Source organism: Pomacea canaliculata, linkage group LG6 (assembly GCF_003073045.1).
Source record: "Pomacea canaliculata isolate SZHN2017 linkage group LG6, ASM307304v1, whole genome shotgun sequence".
Taxonomy (NCBI): domain Eukaryota; kingdom Metazoa; phylum Mollusca; class Gastropoda; order Architaenioglossa; family Ampullariidae; genus Pomacea; species Pomacea canaliculata.
This window is the reverse complement of record NC_037595.1, coordinates 7,512,200-7,534,749: the sequence shown is the minus strand read 5'-3', so window position 1 is coordinate 7,534,749 and position 22,550 is coordinate 7,512,200. Positions and strand designations below refer to the sequence as shown.

Here is a 22,550-nt window from a genome sequence, read left to right as displayed (position 1 = left end):
TGGCAGGCTGGGGGATTCGGCATGGGCGGGCAGGACCCTGACTGGCACCCAGTGGCAGGCTGGCAGGACCCCTGACTTGGCACCCAGTGGCAGGCTGGGGGGATTCGGCATGGGCGGGCAGACCCCTGACTGGCACCCAGTGGCAGGCTGGGGGGCTGGCGGGCTCTTGGCTTGGCTCTTGGCTCTTGGCTCTTGGCTCTTGGCTCTTGGCTCTTGGCTCTTGGGCTCTTGGCTCTTGGCTCTTGGCTCTTGGCTCTTGGCTCTTGGCTCTTGGCTCTTGGCTCTTGGCTCTTGGCTCTTGGCTCTTGGCTCTTGGCTCTTGGCTCTTGGCTCTTGGCTCTTGGCTCTTGGCTCTTGGCTCTTGGCTCTTGGCTCTTGGCTCTTGGCTCTTGGCTCTTGGGCTCTTGGCTCTTGGCTCTTGGCTCTTGGCTCTTGGCTCTTGGCTCTTGGCTCTTGGCTCTTGGCTCTTGGCTCTTGGCTCTTGGCTCTTGGCTCTTGGCTCTTGGCTCTTGGCTCTTGGCTCTTGGCTCTTGGCTCTTGGCTCTTGGCTCTTGGCTCTTGGCTCTTGGCTCTTGGCTCTTGGCTCTTGGCTCTTGGCTCTTGGCTCTTGGCTCTTGGCTCTTGGCTCTTGGCTCTTGGCTCTTGGCTCTTGGCTCTTGGCTCTTGGCTCTTGGCTCTTGGCTCTTGGCTCTTGGCTCTTGGCTCTTGCTCTGGCTCTGGCTCTTGGCTCTTGGCTCTTGGCTCTTGGCTCTTGGCTCTTGGCTCTTGGCTCTTGGCTCTTGGCTCTTGGCTCTTGGCTCTTGCTCTTGGCTCTTGGCTCTTGCTCTTGGCTCTTGGCTCTTGGCTCTTGGCTCTGGCTCTTGGCTCTTGGCTCTTGGCTCTTGGCTCTTGGCTCTTGGCTCTTGGCTCTTGGCTCTTGGCTCTTGGCTCTTGGCTCTTGGCTCTGGCTCTTGGCTCTTGGCTCTTGGCTCTTGGCTCTTGGCTCTTGCTCTTGGCTCTTGGCTCTTGGCTCTTGGCTCTTGCTCTTGGCTCTTGGCTCTTGGCTCTTGGCTCTTGGCTCTTGGCTCTTGGCTCTTGCTCTTGGCTCTTGGCTCTTGGCTCTTGGCTCTTGCCTTGCTCTTGGCTCTTGGCTCTTGGCTCTTGGCTCTTGGCTCTTGGCTCTTGGCTCTTGGCTCTTGGCTCTTGGCTCTTGGCTCTTGGCTCTTGGCTCTTGGCTCTTGGCTCTTGGCTCTTGGCTCTTGGCTCTTGGCTCTTGGCTCTTGGCTCTTGGCTCTTGGCTCTTGGCTCTTGGCTCTTGGCTCTTGGCTCTTGGCTCTTGGCTCTTGGCTCTTGGCTCTTGGCTCTTGGCTCTTGGCTCTTGGCTCTTGCTCTTGGCTCTTGGCTCTTGGCTCTTGGCTCTTGGCTCTTGGCTCTTGGCTCTTGGCTCTTGGCTCTTGGCTCTTGGCTCTTGGCTCTTGGCTCTTGGCTCTTGGCTCTTGGCTCTTGGCTCTTGGCTCTTGGCTCTTGGCTCTTGGCTCTTGGCTCTTGGCTCTTGCTCTTGGCTCTTGGCTCTTGGCTCTTGCTCTTGGCTCTTGGCTCTTGGCTCTTGGCTCTTGGCTCTTGGCTCTTGGCTCTTGGCTCTTGGCTCTTGGCTCTTGCTCTTGGCTCTTGGCTCTTGGCTCTTGGCTCTTGGCTCTTGGCTCTTGGCTCTTGGCTCTTGGCTCTTGGCTCTTGGCTCTTGGCTCTTGGCTCTTGGCTCTTGGCTCTTGGCTCTTGGCTCTTGGCTCTTGGCTCTTGGCTCTTGGCTCTTGGCTCTTGGCTCTTGGCTCTTGGCTCTTGCTCTTGGCTCTTGGCTCTTGGCTCTTGGCTCTTGGCTCTTGGCTCTTGGCTCTTGGCTCTTGGCTCTTGGCTCTTGGCTCTTGGCTCTTGGCTCTTGCTCTTGGCTCTTGGCTCTTGGCTCTTGGCTCTTGGCTCTTGGCTCTTGGCTCTTGGCTCTTGGCTCTTGGCTCTTGGCTCTTGCTCTGGCTCTTGGCTCTTGGCTCTTGCTCTTGGCTCTTGCTCTTGCTCTGGCTCTTGGCTCTTCGCTCTTCGCTCTTCGGCTCTTGCTCTGGCTCTTGCTCTTGCTCTTGGCTCTTGGCTCTTGCTCTTGGCTCTTGCTCTTGGCTCTTGCTCTTGCTCTTGGCTCTTGGCTCTTGGCTCTTGCTCTTGGCTCTCTCTTGGCTCTTGCTCTTGCTCTTGGCTCTTGGCTCTTGCTCTTGCTCTTGCTCTTGGCTCTTGGCTCTTGCTCTTGGCTCTTGGCTCTTCGCTCTTGGCTCTTCGCTCTTGCTCTTCGCTCTTGCTCTTCGCTCTTCGCTCTTCGCTCTTCGCTCTTCGCTCTCGCTCTTCGCTCTTCGCTCTTCGCTCTTCGCTCTTCGCTCTTCGCTCTTCGCTCTTCGCTCTTCGCTCTTCGCTCTTCGCTCTTCGCTCTTCGCTCTTCGCTCTTCGCTCTTCGCTCTTCGCTCTTCGCTCTTCGCTCTTCGCTCTTCGCTCTTCGCTCTTCGCTCTTCGCTCTTCTTCGCTCTTCGCTCTTCGCTCTTCGCTCTTCGCTCTTCGCTCTTCGCTCTTCGCTCTTCGCTCTTCGCTCTTCGCTCTTCGCTCTTCGCTCTTCGCTCTTCGCTCTTCGCTCTTCGCTCTTCGCTCTTCGCTCTTCGCTCTTCGCTCTTCGCTCTTCGCTCTTCGCTCTTCGCTCTTCGCTCTTCGCTCTTCGCTCTTCGCTCTTCGCTCTTCGCTCTTCGCTCTTCGCTCTTCGCTCTTCGCTCTTCGCTCTTCGCTCTTCGCTCTTCGCTCTTCGCTCTTCGCTCTTCGCTCTTCGCTCTTCGCTCTTCGCTCTTCGCTCTTCGCTCTTCGCTCTTCGCTCTTCGCTCTTCGCTCTTCGCTCTTCGCTCTTCGCTCTTCGCTCTTGGCTCTTGGCTCTTGGCTCTTGGCTCTTGGCTCTTGGCTCTTGGCTCTTGGCTCTTGGCTCTTGGCTCTTGGCTCTTGGCTCTTGGCTCTTGGCTCTTGGCTCTTGGCTCTTGGCGCTCTTGCTCTTCGCTCTTCGCTCTTCGCTCTTCGCTCTTCGCTCTTCGCTCTTCGCTCTTCGCTCTTCGCTCTTCGCTCTTCGCTCTTCGCTCTTCGCTCTTCGCTCTTCGCTCTTCGCTCTTCGCTCTTCGCTCTTCGCTCTTCGCTCTTCGCTCTTCGCTCTTCGCTCTTCGCTCTTCGCTCTTCGCTCTTCGCTCTTCGCTCTTCGCTCTTCGCTCTTCGCTCTTCGCTCTTGGCTCTTGGCTCTTGGCTCTTGGCTCTTGGCTCTTGGCTCTTCGCTCTTCGCTCTTCGCTCTTGATAAATATTCATCAATTATCACCATTAATCACCATCCATCACTCATCCATAATCCATCATTGCCTAATCATCAATTATAATTAATCTCCATCATCAATGATCTTCATTCATTATAAAGAAATCATCAATGATTACCATCAATAATTATCAACCAGCATCAATAATCATTTATCCTGATACATCATCATCAACATCATCGATAATCTTTATTCATCACAAATAATCATCAATCATCACCATCAATAATTATCAACCATCATAAATATTTATTTATCATGATAGATCTTCATTATCAATAATCATCATTAATCACTGTCCATCCATCAACATCCATCATTCATCCATAATCCATAATAATCATCAATAATAATTAATCCCCATCATCAATAATTTTCATTCATTATAAATAATCATCAATCTTCACCATCAATAATTACCAACCATCATGAATAATCATTTATCATAATAGATCATCATCATCATCATCATCATCATCATCATCGATAATCTTCATTCATTATAAATAATCATCAATCTTCACCATCAATAATTACCATCATCAATAATCCTTTATCATGATAGATCATCATCATCATCGATAATCTTTATTCATCATAAATAATCATCAATCATCACCATCAATAATTATCAACTATCATCATCAATAATCATCATCATTAATCACCATCCATCCATCATCAGCCATCAACATCTATCAGCATCCATCATTCATCATAAATCCATCCTCCAATCAATCATCTGTTCTTCAATCAATCATCAATCATTTATCATCACCAATAATCATTACCATCAATAACCGGCAATCAGCATCATCCAATAATCATCCATCCAACATCTATTATCCATCAATCATTAATTTATTATCCATTTTATTATATATCCTTTTATCCATCATCCATCCTTTAATCAATCATCAATCATAAATCATTATCATCATCATCATGGCAGATGTACGGGAGCTCGTGTTTATTTAAGGTGTGGTAACAAAGTTTACATAACTTACATCAAGACACATACATGACTGTAAACATACACAACATATCAATGTCGTAGATGACTTTCAACCTCCGTCAGTCAGTTTACCTAGACAACCGTTATGTAATACTTTCCAACATTCTCCCTCGGTCGGATTCTGTTCAGGGAGGTTCACACTCACACACACATCTACACTTCCTTAAATAATCTTTCTTTAAATTTCATTGAATATTCTTCCTTGAAAACTCTCCTAACCTGGGTGCCGCTGGAGTTAAGAGGCCAACACCCCCTCTCTTGGCTATATCTAGGCTGTCTGCTTGTTTGTTTGCTAATCTGTCCGCATTTCTGTCATAACGACCGACACTCTGCAAGCTTCTTAAACACCACACTCAGGGGTAAGGTGAAGGTAGCAGGGAAAGAAAGACAGAATACAGTATGGACATAAGCTAAGTCCTTACTACGGGTAGAACTCTACAGACCCGTAGACCCCTGGACCTGGAGACGGGGAATAAAACGTGAAAATTAACCATAAACATCAACAGAAAAACCACGTGACTCCTCAAAGGACAATCCTTCCACACAACAACTGTTTACAAGACAGACAGCTCCGCAATCATGTCGGGGTGAGCAATCGTCACGGACAATGGCAGATGGGATGTTTTTTAAGCATGTTCAGGTCAGACGACAACAACACCAACCCTCTGCCCCAATACACGGTGAAATACCAAATAATTCTCGCACAGAGAAAACTCAAAGCTAACTATAGCATCTCGCAGTTCTTAGCTCCACGTCACAAAAGTAAAATTTCTTATATTAGTCCTCACGTCTGTCTACTTGCTGATGAGAAGAAAAGAATATCGCCATGAAACTATGTCCGATGACTAGTGGTCACACTGAAAAATTAGAATAAGTCAAAGATAATACTTACAATTCCCGTCATCTGCCATCTGCCATCCCGATGTAGGATCCTCTCACAAACCTCAGCGCCAGGAATGCTCTTCCTTCACCCAATCACTGCCAGGCAGGTGAGCTGTCACACTGGCAACTACACTAACACACCACTGCACTTTTCATGGAAACACCAATGCTGGTGGACACTTCCAGAATCTTTGGCCAGGGCATTAGTGGAAACGTCGACAGGATGCTTGGTTCCTCGACGACCGACAAGGGAAGAAACTCCAGGACTACCCGGATCAGTTCGAGCTACCCAGTCCTCCCTCGGTTGACAGTCACCCCTGGGTGGGTCCGATGTAGGAAGAAGGCTCTCAGGCCCTCCTGTTGTTAGAGATCCGTTTCAGCGGGTCCTCCTTACCTGTTCCTCCACATGAGTTCCTGTAACTGAATGACTAATGAGACTCTACCATTCACTGCTACTATTAGTCTCCCTGAGTTAAACTCATCACGTGATTTCTTATTGAACGTTAAGATTTTTTTCATGAAACAATTTAACAATACTACCATTCACTGCTACTATTAGTCTCCCTGAGTTAACCTCATCACCACATTAGTTTCTGTAACTTAATGACTAATGAGACTACCACTCACTGACTAATGAGACTACCATTCACTGCTACTATTAGTCTCCTTGAGTTAAACTCATCACGTGATTTCTTATTGAACGTTAAGATTTTTCTCATGAAACAATTTAACAATACTTTTGCCGTGAAATCAGAATTTAGAATTCAGGACAATATAAACACATATTTGCTTACCTTGACTGGCCAAGGAACTAAATGCACAGATTCCCCTGTCCGTATTCTCACCTGTACAGGTAGGACCAACCGTCTCGGCGCCTGCGTTGGGAATGTCACTCACTGTTCACTGAGCGAAAAACCTGGAGGTGAGCTGTCGTTACTAGTGTCATCAGCTATGCTCCTGCACGGGGTTTGCGAATTAGACCCCCCCCCCTTTTTTTTTTCTTTTATTCTCAAGCGGTACACACTCGCACACACTCACGAACTACGTTTACACGGGAAATAAAGCATTTCTCTGACACACAACATTATCTTTATCTTGTAATCCTCTTGTAACTAGCACTTGTTTTGTTTAGTTTATTTTTTTACTCTTTTTTTTAGTTTTGTATGTGAGCACACTTGTTATAGTATCCCTGCAAGATGAACAGCGGTTAACGTAAGTTGTCATTCCAAAATACAGATATAAATAATTATATATATTAAAACAGAAGAAAAAAATTGCTAGTCTCTCACTGTTTTAAATTGTTTATTTTAATTTGTCTGAATTTTTGTTATCTTTATCCTGAGGAAACTTTTGTTTACAACTTATCGTGCGTGCACACACAAAACACTACCACTCACTTCGCTGAGTGTTGTAAGGAGGGTAACTCCGTACATTTTATGCAATGGGTTATGGACGCTAGCCTCCCTTCTTTACTTGGGCTCTCAAGCATTAGCAAAGGATAACATGAATCAACTAATTATTAAAGTCTCGAAATCAGAGTTAGAGCTTGCTGAGAAGTTCTAACTGAAGAAAAGTACATTTTTCAAAGTTCTCGTCTTATCAAGTCTTTCATCTTCAAAAGGTAACAGGTTCAGTGAACTAGACAGACAACATATGAATTGGCGAAAGGAAGGATGGTTGGATAGAAGGAAGGAAAGAAGACATCAATTTCACACCGCCCCAATGTCATTTATCAGCGAAGTCTCACATCATATATTCCCCTTTCTGTCTGCATGCAGAATCAAAACTAGTCGATAAAACCTGGAGCTATTTCCCTCCCTTCACAAACTTAATTCTTTAACTCCTCCATTCTGCTTACAATGAACAGCTCAAGGACTCGCAAACAATGAAGCTGCTGTTTCGATCAGCGACGTGTGCAACAATCTGACCGATTTTCTGGTTCACACCTCGCGGCTGGTAGAATTACACGGGGTATTCATGGTAGCCCAGGGTTCTGGCTGGTAAAGATCGGTTAAATATTCAAAGTTTCATGTTGGCTTTCCTTTCTCATGTTTCCAATTTATCGCTATTTGTTTTGAAGGCATTTCAAATTCGTATGGACGTTTCCTGAATGGGGGTATTGTATTACTGGATTGTAAAACAGAGCCGTTAATGTAATTGTTAACCTTTCCCATAATGCTAGTTCTTTTTCACACCCTTCCTTTTGCAATATCATGTTACTCTCAGCTCTTCTTGTTATTTGGTTCCTCTTTATATTTTTTGGTATTTGATTTTATTCTGCACATGCATGTCTGCAAGTATTTCGACCATCTTGTAGTCTGCCTGTGTTCGCCCATTTGCCTAATGCGTTCTTGTAATGTTTGCCAAGCTAACAATTCCCGAGCTTGCTGTGTAACTATTGCCACGTTGACCAGAGCAGGGACCTCAGTCGTTGTTCTCAATCGTGTGTGGAGCAGCGTTTGGGTGGACGCCAGCTGTATGTACAAAACGTACTTAATACACAAGAGTGACAAGACTGTAACCTGCACCATTCGACTCCGTGGCTTTTGAATGGGTCTCTAGCCTCAGACTGCTCAATTATATATGACTTTGTTTGCTCATATCCACATCAACATAACGTCTTTCACTCTGTCCCACAATCCTCCCAAGGGGAAATATTTGCACATGGATGCATGCTGGCATTGTACTGCGCGTGACCGTACAAAAAGCCAAATGCCTAAGTTATTCCTGCTTCACAAGACACGATTTCAAGAAAACTCAAGCGGCAATGTTAACTGCCTTGTACTGTCCAAATGACTAAGGCACACATTCCGAAAAAGAATACAGAAACTTGGTTTCGATTTGTGTCGAAATTCTCTGATCATCTTCTCTTTTCGAGAGAAAACGGCGTTTATTTCTTAAAGTTTGCTTTTGGGGTTTTAGCGCATAATCCAAAATGAGACTTTTTTTTTTAACTGACATCAATGAATTACATATTACCTTACGAAAAGCAGCTGTAAAAACCTTTCAAAGTTGGTAGACACAAGCAACGGGAAGCATGAGTCGACTTGGCACCTTCGAGATAAAAAAAAAGTAGAAGACTTCAGAGTTTGAAGCAAAATAATGAGATTTAAAAAAAGACACCAGTCTTACAACTTTAACCTTCTTCCGCTTTAATATCTCATCTGTTCAACGCTTGATGCTGTCCATTTTTAAACGAACGACGCAGACTTTTGTCGACGACAAGCGACTGACGTAGTGGGCCATACGAGGTGGGACGCCACATGGGGATGTTGCAGATGTCGATGCCAAGCTTCTTCCTCCGGTTGTCGCTATCCTGGCGGAAAAAATAGCCGCACTTGGGTGTGCACAGGGTGTACCAGGGCGCCAAGGAGTTGGACGTCACGCGCACTGTGGCCACCGGTTCTGGTTCTGGCTCTGGCTCTGGCTGAAGAACAGGTCTCGGGGGATGGGCGAGATCGCGGCGAAGGACCCAGATGCGGGTGTGGCGGTGTTCCCACCCCAGTTGCTTAAGACGCTTGTACTCCAGGTGGCTCCAAGTCACCAAGCGCTTGTCTACATCACTGCCACGCACGTAGTCGGGTTCCCTTTGCCTGAAGTCCCAGGGGATGAGTGGTTGAGGCTTAAACTGCATGGTGGAGGCGAGGACACTGCCGCTCGATCCTTGTGAAGAAATGCTACCTCAGCTGAACTGGAATTTCTTTAGAACACTTCATGCACTACTTAGTCTTGCTTGGTTTTAGAACAATTTAGTGCTGTTTGAACTTTCGAACACTTTTTTTTTACAATTTTAGATCATTTAAATGCACTTTGAACTCTGTGTGTGCTTCTTAGTCTCGCTTGCTTTTAGAACATTTGTTAGAACTTTAAAACACTTATTGTGTGTCTTAGAAAATTTCTAAAGGCAAGAAAAGTGGCCAGTATAGATGACTCGTTTGCACAATCTTCCAGCAGATATCCCTGGCTCTTTATTGAAGTCGGTTGTGGTCCCCTCCGTGGCCTTTCACACGACATGCGTGAGACTGCTTGACGTTGGGCAGAACGTATCCGGTAGTGAGGGCAGAACTGTAGAACCCCACGAAGTACATACAGACGAAGCACACGTCAGTCAAAGCATGAATGATTCTGGTAGCCTTGTGGGTGCTGGTGGGGTTGCTATAAGTTCTTATAACGATGACCGTGCCGGCGCACTTACTGCTCCAAACATAACAATGGGTCTTTGAATCGCATCTATCTAGATAGCCACGGATCTCAGGCAGTCTTCACCTTTGGTGAACACCCTCTCCCAGGTTCACACCCGCGGTTCAGTCCCAGCAGATGACAGTCACCATCGGTTCGCCGTGAGCAGATGTCAGTCTGCCCGGACCATTCCCACCGGCAAAGGAAGGATCCGCAAAGCCAAATGCTCCGCTGCTGCTGAAGATGGCTGCTTGGCCGAGCTCACAGTCAGATTTGGGTTCAAGGTCACAAAGGGAATAAGACGTCAGCAGCATATGACGTCATTGGTGTAAGACGTCACTTTATGACCTAAAATGATTTTGATTGCAGAATGACGTACTTCTCAATGTTTGCAGTGACCCTGAGGTCAACATTGTTTTCAAGTCACCATGATCATTACTTTGAAAAAAATCCAAGGCTGGGCCCCCTTCACAGCCGCGGCCCCGGGTACACCCGACCCCTTGGTCCCCCAGTCTCGTCAGGCCTGATTACCCCGACACATCGGGTGGTTGAAACAAGCAAGTAGGTCATGTCTGGCGCAGAACCGAGAATATATAAATAATGCATGCAATCAATATTCGATCCAGAATACGGCTGGTTTTGGAATCGAACCAGTCGAGAACTTGAGTCAGTCAGGCATACGTTTAAATGTTTATTCTCTGTTGTCTCTTGCGAAGTGCACGCGCTCTTATGTAAACGTGATTCCACCCCTCCTACTACCATCCTTGTCATTCTTTTTTTATTATTATTATTATTATTATTATTATTATTATTATTATTATTATTATTATTATTATTATTGACTTAATCTATGTGTATGTACTCAGAAACGTTTAAAAATCTATAAGTATGAACGGTGCCAACGGTTAGTAATGTCCTCCTAAACTAACAACTGTATTGACATATTAAAATGGTTTTCCATTTGTAAAAATGGCTATGCACCGTGCATGCATGTGTGTCTGAGCGTGTGTGTACGTGCGTGTATGTAAATATGTGCACACGGAAAGTGAGAAACACGAGAGAAGGGCAAAGAACAAATACATAACTATGCTCTTTCAGACATTCACGACCACACACACACACAGAGGGGATAGACAGAGAGCAAGGACGACAGAAGTTTGGGGATTGTGCTGACTGTATTCTACACTCCCTATGGCTTGGGTAACAGCATATCTCACATGATGTCTGACAACAATGACATCACATTCTCGTGGCAGCTATCAGTCTGAACGTTGTGAGATCGCTTCAACTCAGGCGCTGTAAAATTTCATTCATGATCAAACATTCATGTAGCCGCACGCACACATCATTGCACACGGCTGGTGGCGACATCTGTCGGCAGAATCCGACAGCAATGACCAGGTTATGTAACCTTTCCATCCACGTGCTCAGCTGCCAACATGAATAGCTGACGAGGCGGCGAGGAAGAGACAGAATGTTGTCCACAACCAACGGCCCTGCGAGGGCAGGTCGAAGGTTCGCTCGAAGACACCACAGGGTGTGACTGCCACCTGCCTGGCTACGTGTGGTTGACTCCATTAATCACACCGAGCTGGGGACGCCACCTCCACCTGCCCACCCCACCACCACCACCACAACACCAGCAGTGCTGTCGCCACTTTCAATTCATTGGTTACAAGCCCCGCTTGCGTTGCCGTGGTCCATGGTCCTACGTTAGCAACCAGGTGGAGGTGTTGGCGTGTTGCAAGCACTGACTTCGCTCTACCCGCGTCCCTCTTGTTCCATACTTGCTGTGTGGTGGAGAAAAATCAGAGTAACATCGCCGTTTACGTTGCTGACAGCCCCACCAGTGGCTTTTCCTACTGAAACATCATTTCTTCCTTCCATCGAGAGCTGCACGTGAGACCTGTCGAGATCCAACCCCAGTGGAAACGTCGGCTTCATTTTCATACAAACAACTCCTGCAATATCTACACATCACAAGTATTTATGGTGATTTCATTCTTGTGTAAAGATTTTGTGGAGGGTTTTTTTCCCCCAGCTGATGAAAGTGTTTTTCAGTGGTGGACCATAACTACAATCTTCTCAAGGAAGTGTTTTAAAGTAGTGGACCAGAACTACAGGGTGGAAGGGGTGGACTAGGAGACATGATGGTGTCCAAGCGACCACAGGCCTCCGAGCTCCAAACGTGGTCAGGGGCCAAGTCCGGGGTATTTTTTCTGCCCGAAAATGACAGCGAAGCACGCGTGCTGGTGTGGAGCCACCTGGAGCTGCAGCGCCTGAAGAAGCTGGGGATGCCGTATCGCTACTCTCGTCACTGCGTGATGCGACGCGAGGCCACCACCATGTCGCCGCGACAGCTGGACGTCGTTCCCGTCAATGTCGTCGACGTCGCTGTGGCGTCAGCAGTGACCCCGCGAGACCGACAGGGCAACAGGACAGGACAGAGCTCCAACTCCTTGGCGCCATTCTACACTCAAGCCAAGCCCACCTGCGGGTACGTCTTCTCCTGGAAGACAGACAACAAGAAGAGAAGGATGGGCATTCCACCCACCAACGTGGTGCGATGGCGCTCCGCTGTCACCGACAACAGCCGCCGATAGGTCTGAGGAGCATGTTATAAGACTTTCCTGTGTCTCCATGACTACAGAGCAAATAGTGATGCACAGAATTAAATCTTCTTTCTAGACGTTTGAACATTTTTAATTATAATTGTTTTTTATTGTTTTGTTGCAACCGGGAATAGGGATTCTTTATTTCTTTCAAAAATATATCTTTCTCTGTATGGTGAGTCTCTCTTCAATTGTCTCTTGGTCTCCTGATATGTAGTCTCACACCTAAAATCGCAGATTTCGAAGGGAACCCAGACGCAATATTTCCAATGAAATTGTGCTACCACCGGGATTTCTGTACATGTATCATCGGGTTACGTGCCACTTGTCGTCAATGGAATGCAGACTTTAATACATGATTCCTATATTTTTTCAAAAAGTGAGAGTTTGAATGATACCTACTGTTCAAGATCCCTTAGGATACACGAAGTTCAGGTTCTGTAACATGATGCTGAAGACACCCCTGGCATCATATCACCCTGTTGTTGAAGACCTCAGTGGGGGGAGGACCTTCAGGCAAAAGAAGCATTCGGCGAACAAGTTCCTTCTCTTCATGGCGTTTCTCTTAATGTGGTCATCTGCCAGCAGGTGTGTTCTTCATATGTAACTGTATGTGAGTGCAATCATAATTAGAGAAAAAGGGAAGAAAGAAAGACAGATATACATATATAGGGAAAGAGGGGCAGAGAGAAAAAATTGGGGATATGGTACAAAAAGGAGCTCAATGTCATAGCCCAACTGATCTCGACTTTTGTACTTTTGTGTTACACTTATTGTCTCACTGAATCAGTATTACTTTTTTTTCGAAAACACTTATCTGTACGGGATTTCAATACAGAAAGTTCCACCGTTTGTCAGTATTATTTCTTGTTACACAATTGGTGTGTCTGACATTTCAGCAATGCTAGGTGCAGAATACTAGTCCCATTTCTGGTATTCACATGGTCGTGAAAGTGTTTGTACAACTGTTAGTCTGCTTGTCTGTTAGTCTATTCTGTTCTATGCGTTGTTTGCCTCTGTTCTGTCTTTATGCCATCAACAGCACTACTTCTGTTATCTCACAAAGTCAAGACAGTTCTTTGTGGTGATGACCCTATTAATATTCGAGTTGCATGCTTGTCTGTCCTACAATCATTGGTATATTTTCCTACTTATTTTAAATATTTAATAATTTATTACATTGTATATTCAAATTATTTAATGTGCTTTATGTGACATTATTTGTATCTCAGAAAATGTTACATGCACGTCTTCGAATCTCTCTTTCACATTCATTCATCTCCAGAGTTTAACGTTTCTGCCGTTGTTTTCTCACCATCCCCATCTACACGAACACTGAAAAGCACGGTATGTACAGTTCTATCTGGCTCTAAACTTCTTTATTACAGCTGATGATTTGAAAAAGTCTGTCCCCCTGTCTTCTTCTCAATATCATGTTGGCCATTCTGTGTCCATACCGTGCTTTTAAATCCGTCCAAAATTGTGTATATGGTGAAAGAACACCTGTCGATATCAGTGTTATTATGCACTTAATGTTTCGTGTTATCATTTTTAGACGAGCACCAGGCACAAAGCAACACCTGTTGCACACCTGCCAGTACTAGAGTAGCAACTAAAAGCATTGCTTATCCATTAGTTTATTATTTATAGTTTATTGTGTACTTGATATCAGTATTATGCACATCGCTGCACACGTTGTTAACCTGCCAGTATTACACAGTTTTAGTGATGTATATGATTTACATTTTTAACTTTTTAAAAAAAAAGTTAATTCTTAAAAGCAGACGATAAGGTTAAAAGTTGACCACAAACATTTATTTATCATATATTTGCTGGTTTTCTGCTTAGAGTGACTATTTCCCAATAAATCGCTTTCATCTTATTTTTAATGCTTCTTTTATTTGTGAAGGTTTGAATTTATGCACGCACACACACGAACACACACGCACGTATCTGAGTAGGACCAGTCAAGTCGTCTGTGCTATTCCGAGGTTGGATAAAAGGAAAGAACCATTGGGGACGGTCTGGGTCACGTTCTGTGTACAGGAATGTAATAAAAAGTAGTTTAAGTAATAAAGGGCTTTGGCTGAGGTTCAAATCATAGCTGGGAAAATCAATCTTTCTCGTCTAAGCTACATTTAAAAAGTCACAGGTCAGGGGGCAGTCTAAATATCCTTTTCTCAATGACATGGCAAGGCGCCAGACTGGTGGCTACTGGCTATGACCATAACTGCAAGCCTGCTTACATTTACATACTCGGGTGGAAGGTGGAGTTGGTGCTTTACCCCGCACCATTAACTAAGAATACATCACGTGCAGAGAAAAAAAAAACATCAGAGGGATCAAGAGAGAGTGAAAGAGCGGTTTCATGGATATATATCTCATTATATACGTCCCTGGTAGTTGCCCATGCACCACGTGATCTCCTCTCAACTTTTGTTGTTGAGCTGTTTACTCTTTTGAGTGTCTGACCTTTCCTGGACGAAAAGGCATTTGACCTTAAGATCAACGTCTCGTGCTTTATTGATCTTGCCGTCGATCAGCCTTCGATGACAAACGCGCTGCAAAGATCGATCACGAAACCCCGGGAGACCAATCAGTGGTCCAGACTGACAACAGATTAGTCATTAAGTTCTGTTTGATATTCCTCATATATCAGGCCAGTTGAGTGACTTGAGCACAGTCAGCATGGAGTCCTCACAATTATGTCCTGGTCTTGACATTAAACCACGGAGAGCTCTTCATTATACAGACAGCCCTTGATGTCAACCTTATCTCCCACCTGTATTCACGAGCAGATACACAAGCATGTATGAAAGCAGACTCAAACTGTTCGACTATGTCGAGTGCAGTGCTAGAGAGGTTGGGGGTTAAAAGAGTAACATTTATCACCCCCTCATTTGAATATTTATAATAATAAAGCACACACTTGACATATTTTCTGGCTTGGCAGTGGGGTCAAATGAGCAGCACCTGAACCCCAAACAGAATTGCAGTTTACAAATAATTGTAACAAAAGATAGAGAGGGGTGGAAAGATTGTGATGGAAGGGAGACCACCTGTAAAGGGAGGTATTCATAAAACTAATCTTATAAGCCTAAAAAAATTCTAGACACTGGAGAAGTTGCACCATGTGAAACATGCATGCTGGAAGCCTGTGCACTGGACAAGACAGAACTGACAGCCTGTAAGACTTAAGCAACTGCAATATGTCAGAATTAAACTTGAGTTATTTTCTGAGCTCCTTTCCTACAACAACAGTGGGTGGACAACTTTATTGGTGGTGATCACCACCCCTTTCCTGGCAACACATTAGACCCCTTACTTTCTTTCAAAGTGTATCAGTCACAGAGCCAATACCACAAACCCAAAACTGTTATTAAATTCTTAACTGCATTATGCTGGTGTGGTTTAAAAAAACCTCCCAGTGACATACTTATAACAGATCTGGAAACCAAGAAAGCCTGGTACATCAAATTTATCATCACACACACAAAGTCAGGAAGCCAGGCCTTGTGCTGGTCGATAACGACATGTGGGTCAGACCAACTTCCCTCCCAAAAGCAAGAGTTAATCAGAGTATAAATTAAATCTTTATTAAAATGTGAAATGCTTGTTACTTGTACAATAGATTTGGGGAAAAAGTTTAAAATACATATAATTAGCTCATAACTAAAATAACAACAGAGAAAAATAACTTCTGGTAAAATACAGACATTTATATGCATCTTGTTATTCTTTACAATCATAACACAACACTTTTCTGTACCATTCAAAGCTACAAACAAATGTTCCAGGAAAAATCTTCATGCATACTGATGTGGGGCAGAAAAAGTAACAAAATAAGAGTGATGCTCAGTTTAATGAGTAGATGATTTTCTGCGACTGTTAAACTTGACGTCCAAAAAATCAAAAGATTTTATTTAGCTTATTTTATTAGAGTTGATCTGAGGCACCCCTATCATAGTCAGTACTACAGGAGCATAAGTATTGCTGGAAGACTAACACATAACTGTGAACACTTATTAATGACGAGAAGCAGAGAAAAAAAGAAGAAAAAAAAATAGATGCTGACCACTACTGACTCAACACAATTCATTAAATGTTCAATTTACAAGGATATCATGTATTTCTTTTATGTGAAGACTGTAGGACCTCGATGCATATTACAGGTAATTACTGTGGCTATTGCTCCATTTCTCCTACTGAAATAAATTTAAGATTTTTAGAAAGTGAAGAGGAGAAATCAATTCAAAACATTTAAATGACAATCACAATGGACAAATGAAGCAAAAACTGCATTTGCCTTTCTAGACAGGTTCTCAGATTCTGCACAAGAGAGGTCACACACAGTGTGACATTCTCATTTACAACACACATGCTCAAGCACCGCTTACAGCAAAAATACATAGTACAAATACTGTAAGCAAAATACACTAATACTGTGCAGTCAATATCATAATATGCTAAAAAAATATATTCCCATTTGTGCACAGGAAGAATATTCTTTATGCTTGGCAAATCTACAACTACCTACATGGAACTTTAATTAAACTAGAATATGCTCTCCAGTTTCCAACAACCTCTCTCTGAAAGATCTTCGTAATTATTTTACTGTCAAATGTGTAAAACATCTGCCAAGAATGTACAAGTCTATATAAACCTTGAATCACAGGTGAATGTATGTCATGAAACAAGTGTATTTATTATACTTTACTATCTGTAGTAAATGTGATACATTAGAACTGAAAACTTGAGGTGCTCTCATTGTAAACAGGTGAAAAACTGTTTTATCACTTGCTGCTTACATTAAAATATTGATGCATTAAAAATACAGTTTTGTTACTAAAATTTAAATGCTGGAAATTATGCAGCATTATTAGTTTGAATATTGCTTTTTTAATTGTAAAGTAACACAATTTTAAAGTCTTAAATGCTCCTTACATGAAAACTTGCACATGCAAGAAAGTGAAGCTACCTCTGCGTGTGTTAAAATACAATACAGGCAACTTTGCAAGCACATACATCACATGACATCCTCCATGTACAGGAATGAATGAGTTATGTTTAAAATGGTGGACATTCTTAACCTTGGCTGTTGTTCATCATCTGCCATTTTCTGCTGTCACTCTGTTTTTTTCACAGAGAATGATGCTGCTGGTGCACACAAACAGTAAATAAACTGATCTAAACAGTAAATAAAAGTATTCCCATATGGTGAGCTGAATTACTAAGTCCTGATAGACTCTTAAGTCACATCAATGAACTTAACTACTAAGTAAAATGGCAAAACAGTCGTCCTGCCAACTGCGTGTAAAAAACAAAATAAGTAACAGTTTGTCTCCCTTGTACGCTGAATTCCAACAGACATTAACAAATTTACAGACATCAACATAACTCAATCTTGATGCCACATTAGAAAAATAAACTTCAAACTCATGGAGAATTAATTCCACTTCAAAATGTAGTAGTTTTTTTCCTAGATAGTAGACAGTTCTTGAGAAGACAATTTTGATAACTAGTTAATCAGCAGTAATACTCAGGACACTGAAATTGCCATTTCAATGTATTAAGACTGAGTTGAATGAATATGTATGACTACACCTAAAATTCAAAACAATTAGGCAGATGGGCATTAAAGCCAGCATAAAAAAAAATGGATGTGCTTGGTATCTTAGGCAAGCGCTAAGGCTTGATGGGCTGCATGAACTGATTCAGCAACACATTAGAGATTCTAAGTTCATAATTCAAGGCTTTCCTCAGTCGCTGTAAAATTTCATTCTAGTGCAACAAGAAGTACAACAAACAACTGGCTTCTATTTGTAGAAAAAATGGATTTACCTAACTTATAACAGACATTACAACATGTAACTCTTCTCCAGATCATCGGCCATTTTCACTTTAAGTAGATGAAGTTTTTACACACGTTGACGCTGTTTGGGGTTAAAATTGATTTTCTTGGCAGGTTCTGCGTAAGATTCAGAGCCATCAGTAGTTGCAATGAAGGAAACTGTATATCCCTGTGATTTCATGGTGCAACACGATGTTTTCAAGCAGTACATCTGTTTTCGTAATTGTTATTGGTGTTGTAGGCCAAGTCAACCATTAATGAGAGCTAGTCAGCCAACCTCATCCAGAGATGAACTTCATCTTGCCGGGGAGGAGATCTAACCATACTTTTCATGGTCCTTACTGCATAAGTGACAAGGTCTTGACCAAAACACCTTGTATGTCTTATACCTAAGTGTGAGAGGATAAACAGCTGTTTAATCAAGATTTAATCACTATTATGCATTCATAAAATTATAGCAGTATGGAAGGCAAAATATTTTCTAAATGATGTAGCCCTGACAATATGTGGTCAGAATCTAAAACGTGCTAAGCATGCATGGTCCAACATGGCAAGAAAGCTTCCACAACATGAAAGTACAACACTGCATAGCTCAGTTATTTCAGACCATTAATATTTTATATATATATCTTTAAAAAAAAATTAACAACATAATCAACCAAGTACAGAACTGGAAAAATCTCAGTTTTAAGTTTTTACTCAACATATTGTTAAAGTATTCCAACTTAATCTAATTTAGGCCTCGAAAGGCAGAACACATTTACTGCCATAAAGCACTACATAAGCAGCTTGTTTACACCTGAGAACAGCAGGCAAGGGCATCAGACAACAGCCAAAAGAGAAATTTATTCTAAGCAGTAGAAGTACTTAATAATATATTACAGATTTCATGAATGTGTGCATGAATGCTCATATTTTTTGTAAATTACAAATAAATATGTCCACATATTTCTCTCTTGAGAAAACAATAAAACCCTTTGCAACTTTCCCAAGTAAAATATCCTTTTACAACATTTCGTACAATATAACAATAAGGCACTTCATTTTTAATGGCAATGAAACAGAAGCATGCAGCATACAGGTGAAAACATGAAGTGATGAACACAGTGTCAGAAAAATATAAATAAAAAATCTCAATCCAGAGAAGAAATGGCAACAGCCAATTAGAAAATTTCTGTTTCTCAATATAAGAAAATAATTTTCAAACATTTCAAGTACAGTACAAGGCAAGGTTAGTTGTGGAATGATACTATTCTAATCAACATTCACGGTTTCCTAAGCTTGTATTTATGGATAACTGTTTTATGATCTGCTGAAACTTCTGTAATCTGGAAGAGCATGAATCTCCACGAGGTGAATATTTAAACCAAAAGTAAAAGCACCAACTTGATGAATTTAAACGAGATTTTTTTTTTAAACAAAGCAATTTAACATTACAATCAGGGAATAGGCCAACCCAGAGAAGAGTATTAATCGTATGGTGTATTAAAAATGTATCATTTAAATATGTCTGTTATTATACCTTCACTGTTGTACATACATATTAAAATCAGAGCAAAGTTACATTAATTTTTAAAAACTAATCAAGACACCTAAACTGGAAAAAAGCATTTTCATATGTTTATAGAATTTAAAAGTATCAGGTGAATCTAACATCTTCAATAGTTATAAACCATAAAATGACACAACACAAAATTCAAAAACCTATCAAAAGCATTTGATAGAACAGCATCAGAACAGATAAAAAAAAATCAGTAATAAAGACATCATCACATCCTGGATTTCTAAAAAGCAATTATGCTCATTTATTATACATACAACTTGATTTATCCTTACTTCATTTTAGTTTCAGTGAAGATTTTCTCTTGCCAGTCTCACATCATACAGAACACTTAATATTTAAGTATATACATATATAATTGTAAAGGTCTGTAAACAGGTGGCCATAAGGGCAGGGCATGAAGATCTTTTAGGGCATGTTTAGTTGATGTTTACAGGATTGCATGTAAAGGGGGAGGGCAATCATTTTCTGCCACATTAAATCTTCCTTGATAAATCAGGTGTTCATTGCTCTTTGCAGGAGGGGAAACAATCTGGATGTTTATGCTTTCTGGTGTTCAATTTTTGTCACATGCTAGAGGTAGCTTCTCTATCTCTCTGTCAGTGTTTGTGGTTCTTTAACAGTAACAAAGTAATTCTCAAGGACTGGCATGCATCCAAAAAAAGCAATAACTTTATTTTAAAAATACTGTTTTTCCTGATAATCATTGTTGTCGTCCCCTGAAGAACTAACTTGTTTTATTACTGTTTCAAAATGTAAGGAGGGGACTTATTACAAAAACACAAAATCTTAATTATTTTTTCTGTGTGTGTGTGTGTGTGACATTTAGTCCACATAAGAATGGAGCTTCCTTCTTTCCTGTTTACTCAATCCATTGATTTAGTTCAATGAAACTCTGCTAAGTTCCATGTTACTTACTGACACAAAAGTACAATATGGATAATATAAAGGTCAATAGTTAAAAATTAAACGTCCCTCCATGAGTTCCAGCATTAGCAGGACCTCATTTAGTCATTGCATTATAAATTTCAGTTTGCATAAATACAATATCAGTACATGTCAAAAGTATGCTTCACTTTGCATAGTGGGATTACTTCTTGTTTGACTGTTTCTGTTCATCTGTGTTATTTCTTTGGAATAATTCTTTGCCACAGTCACTTTGTGTCCATTGACTCATGCTCTTCTTGGTGTTGTAGCTGCTGTAGCTTCTGCATTAAAATTTCACTGAAGGAGTTTCGGTAAGTAGGGCTTACATCATCAAGTAGACTATATATAGTTTCGTGGAATCTTGCAGAGTCACTCAATATATTCACCGTATCAAATTTACGTCCAACCACCTGAAAATATGCAATAGCTTCTAAATAAAATGTGAAGTTTAAGTAACAAATGGAGATAACTCTATAGTGTAAGACCTAATCTATCTTATCTTGTATGTCATGTTGACACATTTATACCTCCAGTGCTTGTTATAACTATTAAATCAAAATTTTATGAATGAAGTGGTTGCAACATGGAGTATTTCTATTGTTTTAAACGTGAGATTTAATAGATGGCATACTATAATATGGTATATCATATAATGTTGCTAGCAGTGGCAGTTCTAAAAAGCCTTCAAAAGTTGTGAAGAAAAAAAGATACAATCTTTGTTGCATCATCAAATATAACCACATGACATTACACATCACTTTAAGCAAAAAACTGTATATAAAAAGATCGTTAATTCAATATTGGAGTTTGCATTATGTAAGTTTGGATAACAGATGAGCACACTACAAAACAGTATGTCACTTTGAGTTAAAGAAGAGCAAGCAGTTCGACCTCACCCGAAATCCTTTCACAGACAATTCCACACAGAAAGTTTCATTTTCCTTTGTGCACAAATTTAAATACACTAATGACTCTGAACTAGGAAGAATTTTTGATATATCAACAAAGGTGACAGCATATGCCACTTCCTTTATCACTTCAGCAGCTTCTATTCTCAACGTGTGTTCCTCATTTTCGTCTGCACATTCCGCCATGTTTGTTTAAGGGACGGAACTCTCATACCCGTGACTACCTTTTCGCATTTCTTTTAGAGATCACCAACAGCAGCCACCAACGGGTGAGCAAGCACTAAAGGACTGACACAATGAGAGAGAGGACAATGTTATGGGTGGTATCAATGGCGAAAGTTAGGCAATCATTTAGTTTACTGGTGTATGCCAAATTATTGATAAATCGTTTTAGTAATAATTCACAAATTATACTGATTGTAATAGTAAATTTTCATATTCATACATTTGCTTCTTTTTGTAGTATAGAGTAATGATTTCAAATCTTACATCAAGAATTCTAAAAAAATGATAAATCACCAAAAAATTTTAAAAATCGAGTCAAACTTGAAATTGAAATGAGGCGTTGGACATACTGACGGGGGTATCTCACTGCTTGGACAAGTCTCTAGGCTTTTCTTTGTCAGTGCCTTTGAGATGATGTTTGGTAAGGATGCCATGGAACTAGTTGTAGCTCCAGTTGTCCTTTACTTCTGCCACAAAAATCGACTAAGGAAATGGAGGAGGGGTTGATTCCCTTAAAAGTTAACTAAACAACGTGGATTTGTTGGGAAGGCATGTGGTGGGAGAGTAGTGTTTCTGGGAGCTCCAACAAGATGTGATTAAGAAACTCACCCATCGTCAGTACACGCCATTTATAACGAAAACGATAACCCCGACTGTCGTCCTTAAACACTGATGTCCTAAAAGCAAAACGTTTTGTCTATGTCATGCTAAATCTGGCAAATACGATCGGCTTGCACTTTGAACAGTATTGAAATGGATTTCTGAACGTTTAACTTGGGAGATAAAAGACAGAAACTCTACACTCCAGAGGTGAGACAACGGCACTACCACTGGAAACGAACGTTTTCGTAGTTGACTGCAAACGTATGGCTCTGGAAATATTTGATGTGCTTGTGCTATCGGTGATTGATTGGTCTTGTATACGTGGGTCGATTCGATTGTCAGCGTCGGGGAGTAACTCATCTCCAAGTTGATTATCTGACCATTAGGTGACTGTGTTTCAAACAAAGTTTGTTCTTGTTCTGTCACAAGTATTATT

General features: G+C 41.9%; 1 protein-coding gene across 1 annotated transcript; it reads right to left on the bottom strand.

Annotated features, from left to right (window-relative positions):
- Window positions 1–15,613: 15,613 nt before the first annotated feature.
- Window positions 15,614–21,582, bottom strand: LOC112566598 (GSK3-beta interaction protein-like). The gene is made up of 2 exons (XM_025242848.1): window positions 21,275–21,582; window positions 15,614–20,788 (listed from the first exon to the last, which is right to left on the bottom strand). The coding sequence occupies exons 1-2, from the start codon at window positions 21,470–21,472 to the stop codon at window positions 20,606–20,608; spliced, it is 381 nt and encodes a 126-aa protein (XP_025098633.1). The 5' UTR covers window positions 21,473–21,582; the 3' UTR covers window positions 15,614–20,605.
- Between the last annotated feature and the right edge of the window lie 968 nt (window positions 21,583–22,550).